At 37.9% G+C, this 14061-nt stretch overlaps 1 protein-coding gene across 2 annotated transcripts in view; it reads left to right on the top strand.

The window, feature by feature from the left end:
- The first annotated feature begins 959 nt into the window (after positions 1-959).
- The window catches only part of GLRA3 (glycine receptor alpha 3), an 87576-nt gene continuing 74474 nt past the window's right edge, over positions 960-14061 (top strand). The window contains exon 1 of one of the 2 annotated variants that reach the window (XM_038135466.1): positions 960-1429. In XM_038135466.1, coding sequence (XP_037991394.1) covers positions 1311-1429 — 119 coding nt within the window. In that variant the 5' untranslated portion in view covers positions 960-1310. The remainder of the gene's footprint in view (positions 1430-14061) is intronic. The other variant, XM_038135465.1, reaches the window with a different exon arrangement.

Genomic DNA, 14061 nt, shown 5'->3' on the forward strand with positions numbered 1-14061 from the left:
TTCTCTTTACTCTGGCTCTCCCTGGCACAATATTGCTGTTCAAAGGCCATGGTCTTTTAGGTTCACAGAGCAGCCCTACTTTATAATCCCATACACATTTTCCCCTTCTGCCCTTCTCCAGGTGTAGCCCTTCATGACAAATCCTTCATATTATGGTTCACAAACCACGATTCCCACAAGAATTTCTCAAATAATATTTCTTAATATCAACTCATAAAGCCTTACCCTTACTAAGGAAAGCAGCACATGGTTTGCCTGAAAAGTTTGGTTTCTCTGACAATAAATGTAATCATGTCACTTTCCTACTGCCACCTGTACTTGTAACATTGTTTTCTGGCCCTCGTGTTCTCATTAATAACTTTCCGTTTTCCCTCTTAAGATGTTCTTTCCCTTATTCCTTCCCATAATCCCTTCCACTCTCCTTCCCAGTCAAACTTTCAGACTCTTTGGGTTTCCCTATTAGCCCACCCAATGGCTCTACATCATCTTTTTCTCTTTTAATTGAAAAAGTCAAATAGAACAGAATAGAATACTTTTTCTGTGTTAATCAGCACTGTATTTTAAAAGAAGAGGCTGAAATACAGAGGCAGGTTTCTCACACCCCCTCACCCATTTCCTAAGAAAAAGCCTAACCCCAGACCTACAGGCAAAGCTGAAGCGCCCCTCTTTGCCCAATCTTTTCCGAGACCCGAGGCTCAGTGAGTTCACCCGACCTCTCTGAGGGTCGCTACCCCGTGTAGGCATCGACTCCGCCGCCCCTGTCCCGCGGCAGGGAAGGCGCTCGGGCAGGGGCCGTTCTGAGCACAGCCAGCCCCAGCGGAGCCGCACCCCCCGCTCCCGGGGCAGCCCCTCCAGGGCGCCCCTCGCCGCCGCCGCTGCCGCGCCCGGTCCCGCCCCGCGCCCTCCGCGCTCAGCGGGGGGCGGCCTCAGCGGCCCCCGCCCAGCCTCCCGCCCGCCCCGCCGCCGGCCGCGGCGCGCCCCGTGCCCGGGATGCGTCCGGCGGCGGAGCGCCGGCTGCTGCCAGGAGCCGGGGGCAGCCGGGCGGGCAGGGGGGCTCCCGCCGCCGCCGCGGCTCGGCGCCGCCGCCGCGGCTGGGATTAGGCTCCCGCTGGGCTGCGATGCGGAGCGGCGGGGCGGGCGCGGCGGGGCCCAGCGGGAGGGCGCGGGGCGCCGCCAGGCGCTGAGGCGGGCGGCGGGCGAGGAGCCGCCGGAGCTCTCCAGGGTGCTGGGGTGCCTCCCGCCCGCTCTCCCGCCCGCCCGCGGGAGCCGCGCCGCCCGCGCCCGCCGAGCCGCGCCGCGGAGCCCCTCCGATGCCTCCGACACCGCCGCTGCCGGGCTCCGCCGCCTCTCCGAGCAGCATGGCCCGGATTAGGTACCTCCGCGCCGCTGTCTCGGGGTTTTATCTGTGGGAAGCTGCGGTACTGCTCAGGTGAGTTGCTTTCTTTGGGGAACTAGAGGTGTCCCCCTTCCCGGGTGTCGGCAGCTGGAGCGCCTGGGACAGGTGCGGACAGCCGCGGTCACTGCCTTTCCTCACCACGAACGCCCGGCTACCTTGGGCAGCCAGGCTGTGGGCACAGAAACTAAATGCGTGAGCTCCACGCTTCCTGAACGGCTTCATAACATTGCGCTGTCCTGAATCTCATTTTGCATTTTACAAGCAGGAGGTTGTGTACTTCCTTCACTTGCTCGGAGACAGAGTTTCCCTGTAAGATCTGTGAAAATTATCACTGCTTTTAGCAGGAATTGTAACCCGAATTGTATTGGAAATTCTTAAGGTGCAAAGTGCCTATATGTAAAAGTTACAAAAGATGATCTGAGTTGGGAATATATAGACTTCTTTATTACTGTCAGTTCTTTTCAGCAAAAGGAAAATCATAGATTGCGTTAAGTCAGAAGTCTTGTGCAGAAACAGAGAAACACTAGCTGAGTGCTTCTGAGAGGATATGGTCTACAGAAGTTCCCTTAAGAGGGAAAGCATTTGCTGTGCTACCGACAGTCTAGGATTTGTATTATGAAAGATGGCAACATATCCATAAATTATGACCTGAGTAGAAGACTGAGATTCATACAGCTTTCTCAGCCCAGCAGGTAAAGTGATGTTACTGTATCAGTTTAAGCATTCTTTTAACACATAGCTCACAACACATAGAAGTGTGGTGATACCAGGCTAAAATGAACTTGAGTCTTCCATGAAGGAAAACTTAAAAAGAAAAATCACACATGTAAAGAAAGAGAATTAACTGTCATATATTCACTGCTAATGCAATTGGCTATGCTTGTTATCGACAAACATGCTAGCTCTGTATCACAATAAACAAACTATGGCATATAACATGACAGTGCCTGACTGTTTTAAGAATCACATTGTTATTTAACAGACAAAAAAAATGAAACTTTGAAATTTGAAAAGAGAGTTTGTGGATTATACGTGTAAGGGATTTATAACCACGAAGTTAAGTCAGCAGCATGTATTGCCCCACAATGATAGCACACTTCACAGGTGCTCACAGGTTTATAGCAAATCTTTCCATTTTGAAGGTAATTTAATCGCATATCAACATATGTAACATAAGTATTTTATAATGCAATTTTATTGTAATTGTGCCAAAAGAAAGAGATTTAGAGAAACTTGGTCACATGGTATGAGACTGGCACTGTGAGGGAAGAGCCGATGCATGTATATTACACTTTAAATTTTGCAGCTCTTATTATTCTGTTTCAGTGTAGTTATGGAGCTTATTTTTCCTCTGCATATTATTCCATGCAAATGCCATCCTACTGTTGAATTGTTCATCCTTTATTTTAACAATGAAAAAGCATTTATTCCAAAGGGGAAAAAAGCTATAAAGTCAGTTATAAAGCTATAAAGTCAGGTATTTTGCTTCACATAAATCTGTACTAATACTGAATTGTTTCCAAACATATGCAGATATCTTATGTAGCATAAATTCAAACTATTCAACATCTAGATAACTGTGGTATTGTAATACCCTTTTGCTCCTAAATGGTCACGTTATGATAATGAACATAGTTACTGTGCGCATGGATTGTATGGTTGGAGAAAGAGTTCAGAAAGCTGCTCAGAATCCATGTTTATCTTCCATATCAATCTCAAGATAGAGACTGCTGATGACTTTAGGTCTAGAAATAAAACATGAGAAACCTGAGCCAGTTCAAAACACATAGGAGTCTTCTCCATGCTTTAAAAATGGAAAAAAAATGTGAAAAAAGGTTAAAATATGAAAACCTGTAAAATTCTCAACTTTTCTGGAACCATTATTTCTATTTATTTTCCAACTTAAGCCTTGTGAAATGATTTCCATTGGAGCAAAGGGAACAGGGAATAATAGAATGCTGCTTCTACTCTTTGTTAGACACAGACTCCAGCCTTAGCACCTGTATCATACTTGATGAGAAGATGGATGTGCTATGGATTTCTAGGAACAGTCAAAGTGGTTTATTTGCTCACACATTTTGGAAGAAATGATGTTATCCTCTCTTACATCTTGCAACTTTGAAACTTCTCTGTTCTTCATTAGGAAACTAAAGGCTGTGTGAGAAAACTGAATGAAACTAACAAGAAAAGCCTTCATTACTTGTCCAACAGCCCTGAGGCTATTTAAAATTAATGTTTAAATTATATGCCTGTGAAGATAGGAAAAAAAGATGGTTTTCAGTGTAAATTTAGACTTGCTACTTTAATGAGCAAAGTCTTGAGATGCATGCTTAACAAGAAGAAACTTCACCTGATTTATTTTTTTTTAATAACTCATTTTTCATTCCACATCAAAAGATCCTTCAAATTGCAATGACTGAAACAAGAATGTATATTGGTCATTATAGGATCTAATTATTTGATCTCTGAAAGATGTGGAAAAAAATTAGAAAAGCAATGAAGCTGGGAAAGGGTCTAGAGAGCAAGTCTTATGAGGAGTGGCTGAGAGAGCTGGGGTTGTTTAATCTGGAGAAAAGGAGGTTCAGGAGGACATTATTGCTCTCCACATCTCCCTGAAAGGAGGGTGTAGCAAGGTGGGGATCAGCTCGTTCTCCCAGGCAACAAGTGACAGGACAAGGGGAAATGGCCTCAAGCTGTGCCAGGGAAGATTCGCATTAGATATCAGGAAGAATTTGTTCATGGAAAGGGTGGTCAAGCATTGAATGGGCCCAGGGGTGTGGTGCAGTCGCCATCCCTGGAGGTGTTCAAGAAATGACTGGACATGGCACTTAGGGCTGTGGTTGAGAAGGTGGTGTTCAGTCAAAGGTTGTACTTCATGATCTTGAGGTCTTTTGCAACCTCAATGATTTTGTGATTATCTGTAGTCTTTTGCATGTTTGTACTGTTATGTCATAGATAAACAAACATATTGATAAGGTATTAATCGATTTTAAACATGAAAGAACAATGGTTAAAGCACATAACACTGGTTTATGCAATATACTTGAGGATAGAGAGAAAATCTATCATCAGAACCAAAATAAAAAAACTATTACTTATTAATATTACTGCCAGTCTGAGCCTGAGTGTGATACTAAGAGGGTCCAGGTGCAAAAAAGAGGCAAAATCTAGGGAAAATAATGTAATGTAGCCTTAAAATAACTGTAATTTACTACCAAAGAAAGAAAAAAAAGAATCTGAGATATAGTTTGAAGTTATAGTAATGTCTAAGGCTGAGTATTCTCATGAGTTTTCAATAAAGTAATAGTGTTAACAAAACATCCTCTGGATTTGCCTGAATTACAAAAGGTCATGAAAAAGCAAGATCATATTTGTAGAGTACATGCGAAGATCAGATTTGTGAGTCAAAATCAGTTTCATAACAGCTCAGGAACTTTCATGGACACCAGCTCTGATCTGTTAGAACTACGCTGCCGGGGACTTGACAGGGGTTTGCTTTTTCCTTGGAGAGTGTAGTGTATCTATTTTATGTGTATGGGGAAAGAACAGCATGAAAAGGTAGGTTGCACTGGGGAACTAAAAAATAGATTCTCCCAATATGGTATTTCATCATTTATCCATATTAGCATAGACTAAGAATCATGCTACAATTAGACTCTTGCCTCTTTCCTTGTTCTTTTCACTATTCCATTGAACTTATATTGCAGAAAACAGTATCGCAGACACAGATAATTGCTCTTAAAAAACAGATTTTTGTGGGAAAAACCTCCATGCAACTTAGCTTTGGGGTATATCTGAGTTTAAGGTTAACTGATTTTGAAATTGGTCCTGCGTTTCATTGCAAATTGATTTCAGGTGAACAGCTATAAGAGGCAGAAGTCATTATCCTTTAGGCCGCATTAGTTCCTTCAAATAATGAAAAGAAAAAATACAACAGCTAAAAACTATTAATTCTGACATAGCATCACAAACATCTTTGAAAATAAAGATTTTCAGGTGTTATAATGAAGCTCCAGTAGCTTATTAGTACGTTAATAATTAGACTTAAAATGCTACTCAAGAAATAAAAGTTACCAAATCAAGATGTGAATAAAAGTGGGTAAAAGAAAATCTACTAAAGCAAGATGACAGCACTGAGGCACAACACCTTTCCTCGGCAGCCCAGACATAATATGAAAGATAATTTCTGTGGAATAAATCAGTTGACAGACTCCAGGTTCCATGAAAAGCACTTAGCACATCTCAGGGAGTAGCAAAGGAAGGGTAGGCAAGGTGGGAGATCAGACTTACAGCACTGCAGGAAGGAACAGGATTCTGCCATAAAAGTTTGCAATCCCACAGCACTTGTGCAGGAGAAGAACAGTTCAAAAGTTCAAATTGATGGGCAAAGGTGGTAATGAAGAGGTATGCCCAAGGTCAAAGCCAAAGGGTCAGATCAGCAGGTCAGGCTCACGATCAAAATGATGAAGGTACAAGACGGGGTGAAAGTATGCTTGCACACTAGCTCGTACAGAGCCCACGAGAATCTCCCCAGCACTTCTGAGGGTGAATAAAAGAAGGAAAAACAAACACAGTTAAAAGAAGCAAACACAAGTCCTCAGAGAAGAGAGGTGAACCCCTGCTGAGAGTTTTACAAAATCAACAGTTCTGTTTCAAAGCTGAGTTACCAGAGCTCACACTGAGCCCAGTCAATCAAACTCCTGTGATGAAGGGTCCTTCCAAAACTCTCCATCAGTACCTTTAGGGAAGCATTGTATTTTCCAAAACTCAGAAAAAAGTGACATAAAGGGGTTTTGTGACCCCTTATTTGAATATGTAATTCAAATTCTCTTGTATTTCAGCTCTACCAATTTCTCTTGTATTTCAACTATATCACTAAAGACACTGAAATTCTTTTGTACCAAATAGGTACAATTTTTACTCTTCATGAGTAAAAATTTGATTAGTGCTTTAGCTATCCAGTCTTTATAAAAACTTGGTGATTTTTCTAAGTGATTCTCATCTTTATAATTTCAGGAAAGGATTATATATTTATATATTATGTATATTTTTTGTGTTTATAGTACTATAACCTTTAAGAAAACTAAATAACACAGAAATTTCAATTAAAACCATGCATCTTTCAATTCTTACAGTGCTAGTGACTTTTTCCTACTTTTCAGCTTTTTTTAATTAATTCCTAGCCAACTGAAAGCAAGTAATATTGTGAGATAAGTGCTGTGCTTATGTATGATGATAAATGTAATAGCTCCTCTATAATATTACTTTTGTCCAGGCATCCTTGAAATCATAATAATCAGAGAAAATAAAAAGTTTTACAAGATTAGAGCTTCTTATTTCAACAGATTCAGAATACAGGCTTCGAATGACCTTACTGAGCATTATGTAATAATACCTATAGGGAATTATTCCTGCAAATCAGCTTTTCTCAAGTAATGAATGATGAAGAGCCCTTTTGTGTGGTGTTGCTTCTTGTCCTCTTTACTGCTTTTCCTACTAAACTTCATGATGTTTAGTGAAAGAATTAGTGAAGGGAGATAGGAAATAGAAGATATCACTTTCACTGATATATAGGCATCATGAATAGGTCAAGTAAAAGGCACCTTTTTGAGGATATCAACTACCAGCAAAAAGGGAACATCTCAGAGAGGAGGAAAATACACTGTAAAAAACTATGTTTAACAAGAATGCAGGACCAAAACAGAATGAGAAGAGCATCAGAAAGCAGAATAGTTTGCACTGTAAAGTCAAGAAAAAAGGGTGAGAATCTTAAAGACTGTACTTTTTTTTTGAGCATAATCTATTATTTTTTATGGCTTCTGAGGCAATATTGTCCTTTCTGGCTGTCCTTTTTGCCTTTAGATGGTGTGGCATTGGAAGTGTAAGAAGTGACAATAAAAAGAAATAATGAGAAAAATATATAGATGGTATGTATTTATACAAGTATCAAAGAATGCATTTCATTGTTACATTTCCAGTCAGGTGTCTAATGAGTTGCTCCAACACACGTTATTGAATACAACAGCAAAAAGGATAATAACACCCGATCTACACTTAAGTGGACTTTCCACATAATGAACAGAATCACAGAATCACAGAATTAGGTTGGAAAAGTCCTCCAAGATCATCAAGTCCTTTGAATGAACATCCCCATGTCAACTAGACCATGGCACTAGTTCCACATCCAGTCTTTCATTAAACATCTGCAGGAACAGTGACTCCACACTCCCAAATTTTTATACAATCCTTCCATATCACATACCGCACTGCTACTTCTCTGGGCTTACCGCTGATGTACAAAATGAGTGGGTACAGCAGGGAGAGTCAGGGCTGTTTCCAGGTAGGAACTCCCCTAAGGAGGATCAGTCCTCTTCAATATCCTTATTACTGAAGTTTCTTTCTGGTGACATGAAACATTAGCAAAATGCAGTTTCCAAGGGAAACAGTTTAAGACCACAGAAAAGGTAGAAATTTTCAAGAACACTCTGGTCTGACATGATCATGGTCATTGATGGGGCTCTTGAAATAGTGGAGCTCCACAAGTAGTGAGGCTACTGAGTAATACCAATCAATGGTTAGAGAAGAAAGCAAGGCAGCAGATTATCCCAAGGCTCTTCTGGTGAAGCAAAAGAGTAGAACACAGGAGTACTAAATTTTCTTAAACTGTTACTTAGGTTAATTGCTATTAACCTGCATGGTTACATTCTTGCAGTTAAAACTAATTTAGGAAAAGTACCATAAGCAAAATCAAAACAGCTATGAAATTTAAAAAAGCAAACTCATTTTCTTCCTCTAATAAAATTCAAGCTGTTGTAATAACCACATCACCTATTATCTTAATAATTTGCTCTTTGTTGTGTTCTCTCTTTGATATAAGATAGGTAGATATATATAAACATGTTTAAAAATATATTGGCTTATGCTGTTCATCACAGCATTGCTCAAGGCTTCATACGTACAGTTTACGTTAAGACTCCACTATGTCTAGAATTCCAGTTCCTTGTAAAAAATATTCCAAATACATTTTCCCTTTTTGAAAGGTAAAATGTGAACCTAATGTAATCCTAGCACCTCTGAGGATCCACAAGTACCAGAACATGCAAATTTATAGATGACGTTCTACAAAATTGCCTGTTAACAATTTTGTATGATTTTTATCAACATTTAACTTTAATTAATTTTAATTTCACAAATAACCACTCAGCAGAAATACCTGGCTAATACCTGGCAGTTATACCAACATGGTTCTCATAGGTTTCTTTTCTTTTGTTTCTCTTTAAAACTATTTTGACTTTACATCTTAGTGGGACATAGCACTTAGGGACTCTTTTGGGACTGAGTTTAGGGACTATTTTGTGAAAAGTTGGTTTATAATGTTCTGGCATAGAAGCATAGTGGGATTCTCAATTTCTAAAAGGATCTTGATTTTTTTTTTCTAAGTCTTGTAGTTTCATAAAGGTTCGGAACTGCACTGTCCTTTATGAGATTCAGTAATGCACAGGAGAGTCCAGTCCATTCTCTGGGTTAGGTTGGCTAAGACATCTTCAGGGACCAACTGAACTTCCAGATTTGTGAGCAATATATATGCTAAGTGTGCCCTACTAGATAAAATAAAGGTCACAAAGTGGTAGATTGCTGGCAAAAATAAAATAAACACCTTGAAATCAATCTGACTTCACATAGTGAAGTTGTGCCTAACTCCTGTGTTCTAGGATAAATGTCCATTCTGTGCCTAAGCACACATATAGAACTTCTGTGAAGGGATGTGCATCTGTGGGATGCTTTCTCTGATGCTGTTGGGTCAGATCCATTACCTCTGACTCAGGAGTATTAGAACTAAATTCACTGTGGGCAGATTCCAGCATCATATCTGGAATACATCCCCTAAAAGACTTTTAAAATCCATAGTGGGTTATTTCATTGCCATATTCTGCTAGAAAGAATTCTTTCCGAATAGTTTTTTCTTTCCTTTTTTTTTTTTTTTTTTTAAGGAGCAGATTTGTCAGAGTTTGCTTAAACTCTTAATTTGCAAGACTTGAAGAAGAATACAATGTCTTGTACTTTCCTTCAGTTCTTGTGCACCAAAAAATGATAGTCAATTGTTTTGAACATAATATTGCAAGTTTTTACCACATAAAATGAATATGAAAAGTCCCCAGTTGAGACAGTAATCTGTGATTACAAGAAGTACAATACAGCGGGGAAATGGAATCAAAAATACTATTTGGAAGTTTCTCCATACATGTGTTAAAATTTTATGTTTTATCTTCAAAACCTATCCCCAAATTCTAACACACTGCAAATGAGCTCTCAGAATATCCCCATCTCTTTACCCGTTTCTGTTGTTTCTTTCCACATATCTTTGGATCCAAGAGTGCTCAGATTTTCATCTGTGATCAAAATGTGAACACAAAGGCACTTGTTCAGATTCCCTAAATAATGGTTAACAGAATGCTCTTTTTCCTCCTTTTCAACAGGGATGACTCCTTCAGGAGAAAACAGGTCTTGCACATAATAAATCCTTTAACACTGTTTGGGAAGGGGGCAGTGTCCTCAATGCTTTCATGATGATCCAGGGATGTGGAGAGGGTGCTCTGCCTGGACCCCTCACTCATCTGGTGGAGGATTTGTGAGAGCAGTGGGGGATCAGCTCAGGGTCATGACCCTTCCTTCCCTCAGTTTATTTGGAGTTCTTTACACAAAGTTCCTAATACTGAGATGATAATTTAAGGGGATGCTGCCGTAATGAAGACTAGAAAAGCAAAGACTAAATATGTATCTGAGGGGAAGTTAAACAGCACTTTCTGTGTGTGAAAGAGAATGCGTGTAGTGGACCAGGATAATTTTGGAGGAAGCACGAAAGGCTAGCAGCATTTTTTTTTTAACCTTCACATTATTTTCTCTGACTTATTCCGTAAGGAATATGCTTCAGTGCATGCATTAGGAATACTGGGTTCTGTCATTATGTGGCATGAATTCTGTCACTCTCATCATCACCCTGAAGCTCAACTCTGTTCTTGTTAAAGAAAGTCTTAAACTGATTTATTACAGTGTTGATCCTAGATAGAATTAATAGAAAGGAAAAAATTACTTAATCCACATATCTCATGTAAATTAACATGGTTGGTTAAGCATCACCATTCCTGTCTCACAAAAAATTCCAAAGCTCTGAAAAGATTTTCTCACTTTTTAATGCATTAAATGAAGTTTAAGTGGCAGAAAGCAAGAAAAATCTCCTAATTCTGTGGGGAAGGTGTTCAGGGTCTTTGAAAATTAGAGCCTGAGATTCCAACTTCAGTTTCCATTGACATTGGAAAACTGATTGTTACTGACAAAATAGAAAGGACACTGAACAATATTCCACCCAAGCCTGTCAATATTTCATAAAGCTACATTGAAACATATATGTTTCCTTAAAAGTCTATTTCATGAAAACAGTATGTTTTCCACTAGAAATATTTCGTCTTATTTGAAAACTCTAAATTATTAGCAAGAGCACAGATCTACACTATAATTAGCTAACTAATCAGAATGAATAATTTCATGAGAAGCATTTTGGGAAAAAATACTTTAAATAGTGACTTTTCAGGCTATATTCAGCTCTTCTCCAACGGAACTTTTATTAAACTTATTTTAGAGAAAAAGTAAAATCTTCTAAACAGCCGACTCACATGCTCACTCAAGATACAGGACTGATACAAGCAGAGCTTCCCTAAGGCAAACAGAATAGTGTTTCATTGAATTGTGGTTCAGTCTTCACAAACCTGGAGTTTTAATTCAAAATCAATTTTTTATCTAGTTTTGATAAACTTCAATTATTTTGTTCTAATATAAGATTTTCTGAGAAAATTTTTATGCATAGTAAAAATTAAGAAGAAGTACAGCAAACAACCAATTTCCAGTTTTGTTTAGGGTTTACAACCCATAAAATCTATTTTTAAAACAAAACAAGATAAAAAAGGAAGAAAATACATATGACATTTTAATTAGCTGTTAATTATGATTACAAGAAAGACATCTCTTCAACAGATGTACTCTTCAGTGAACACTGTTCTGGTTATACTGTTGAGAGCAGAGCAACCTAATAAATGTAAAGCTGATGGGGCACTCCCATAATAGTAAAAAATCCATTAGAACTAAGAAACTCAGTGATAGCATCTCTGCAATTTAAAGGACATTTTGAAATGTATTCTAAATACAGAATCACACAAAGCAGCTACACTCTGTAGAATTCTGTTTGCAGACTCCACAGGCTCTTCCTAGATCTAGGAAGAATTGCCTTGAGAAACAGCAGTTTACAGTCAAAAGTCTCATTTGCATTAATTTGCCTTTCAGTCTTGTGTTGCCTCATTGTCATCAGCTGCATTACCATCCATTATGGTGGTGAAAGGCACCAGTCAGGTCCTGTGCAAGGTCAGTTGGTTAGGGGAATCATGCATTAACCATGACAATAAATGTAATTATTCAACCCTGACATATCTTATAGAAAAATATCTGGTGTAATAACATAGAATGTACAAGAAATTCTTTTACTTGGTCATTTTGCAATCTATCCATTACGCCAATAATTTTTCTGCATTTTTTAGTGAATACACAAATTAATCTTTATAGTGAGAGAATAATGCGAGTTCAGACTACTATAAATAAGTGGTTTACAGATTCTGTAATATTTTAAAAAATATTCCATTCCTTTTAGCCAAGTGCAATCTATCAAAAAAACCCAAACCAAAGTTAATTGAATTTGAAGAAGATCTGACTATTTTTAATTAAAAAATAAAGTTGTCAAAACCTAAACCCATTCATTAGGTCCTTGGAAGAGTGAGAGATTTGCCAGAGTTTGAATATTTGAAATACTCTCTGCTCCTCTTAGAGTTAGCTTTTTTCCTCCCCCAGAAGTAGGCTGAATAAATTAAAAAATGTCAGGAAACTAAGATCTGAGTTTAGATCATTTATAAAAATCGTCTATACAACAAACTAAAAAAATATTGAGTAGGTGCTTCTGGGAAAACAATGAAAAATATTCAAAACAGAGTCCTAATTTATAAAATATATTAATTCACATGTTGCATTGCTGAAACTGGCAACAATAAATTTGTCTTATACAACAAGGCAAAACTACAGAGACAACCTGCAGCTTGTTCAATCCATATTTTAATGAAGATAGAAAGCCTTGCCCATAGGATTATGAAGAATGCTGATAAATTAGCTTTCTTCTTTTACCCTAAGAGATTTTTTTTCCTAAGGAAGGTGTAAAGCATTGTGCTTATATATATGAACTAAGTCACAAACTAAAAAAATATATATAAATCTAACATTATCTAGACTATAATATACTAGAATGGAGATCATGACAGAGCAACTTAATCAGAAGACTTTAAATCACATTATTCTGTTTTATTTTCTCTCTGTTAAGGTGAGCTGAAACATTCCACAGCAATACAAAGTTTTTCGAAACTATAGTCCATAATTTATGTACTTTATTTTAACGTGTGTTAAATATGCGTTTACTTTAACAAGCTATTTTACTTCCATGATAAACATGACTAGGGGAAGACTGTACAACTGCAGGAATTCTCAACTGTATTAATAAATGCAAAAAAATATGGCAGCTTAAAGGTATCAGGAATGTGAAAAAAATGCTTGTAAACTTCGCCTAAGCTACATGAGCACTAAAAGTTATTGTTAATTCTGTAGCTGAAACTGAAAAAATATTCAAATCTAAAAGAAAATATTTTTTTAATAGTTGCATTGAAATGCAATCCCCTATATACTTAATGTAGCTTTCATTTATAGCCACTAAAATATTAAAGAACGAATATTTAGTGAACTTAAAATGGAAAGGGTTTTTTTGTTACACATAACTATTGTTAATTTGGCTGAAAATATGTCCTGATGCAACTCTACTTATCTCCACAGCTGTGAAAAATCAGTAGAAAATCTAAATTTTACACAAAATATTTCAAATTTTCTTGAGGGTTTTTCTTAGAAAATAATTTTTAAAGTCTTGGTGATACAATGCTTCTGCTCCTCTTAGTTGATATGACACTGGCAAACATGAGTTAAGAATTCTGTGTTTGTTCAGATAAAATTATTCTTATCTAAAACATTGCAGGATAAGAAAATCTGCTTTTTTTTGCACAATGAACTGTCAATTTTATGACCTACAACAAGTAAAAGAGATTGCATCTTTAATTAGCAAGAAACACATTATTGTCAGTTTTAGCAGAAATACAATGAAATGCACTTGCAATCTCAGTCTTTGTTAACACATTACAAATTTAATTCTTTCTCTGTCATTTACTATCTTTAGCTTTATTATATGCCACCCTCTTCCACTATTCTTTCACCATAGGAAACTTTTTTTTGTCCCTCAGAATGAAATTAATTTATTCACCAATAAATCATTATTCAAATAGAGTTATTTTCATAATGGAATACAAAGGAGTTGGAGGAAAATTATCTCCTTGTATTAACCTTGAATGGTAGAAGGTAACGTCGTCTAATTCAGGCATCTAAACTAGGAGTTCAGTCACCCTGAGTTCACACCAGAGATAATGTAAAGAGCTTGTCTTCCAAGGATAATTTAGAGAAGTAGATTAATTTTGGGGTTTTTTTTATGTTTCTCAGAAGAAAGTATCTCTGTGTGAGCTAGAATGGAGCAGCAG

The sequence above is a fragment of the Motacilla alba genome, chromosome 4 (assembly GCF_015832195.1).
Source record: "Motacilla alba alba isolate MOTALB_02 chromosome 4, Motacilla_alba_V1.0_pri, whole genome shotgun sequence".
Lineage (NCBI taxonomy): Eukaryota > Metazoa > Chordata > Aves > Passeriformes > Motacillidae > Motacilla > Motacilla alba.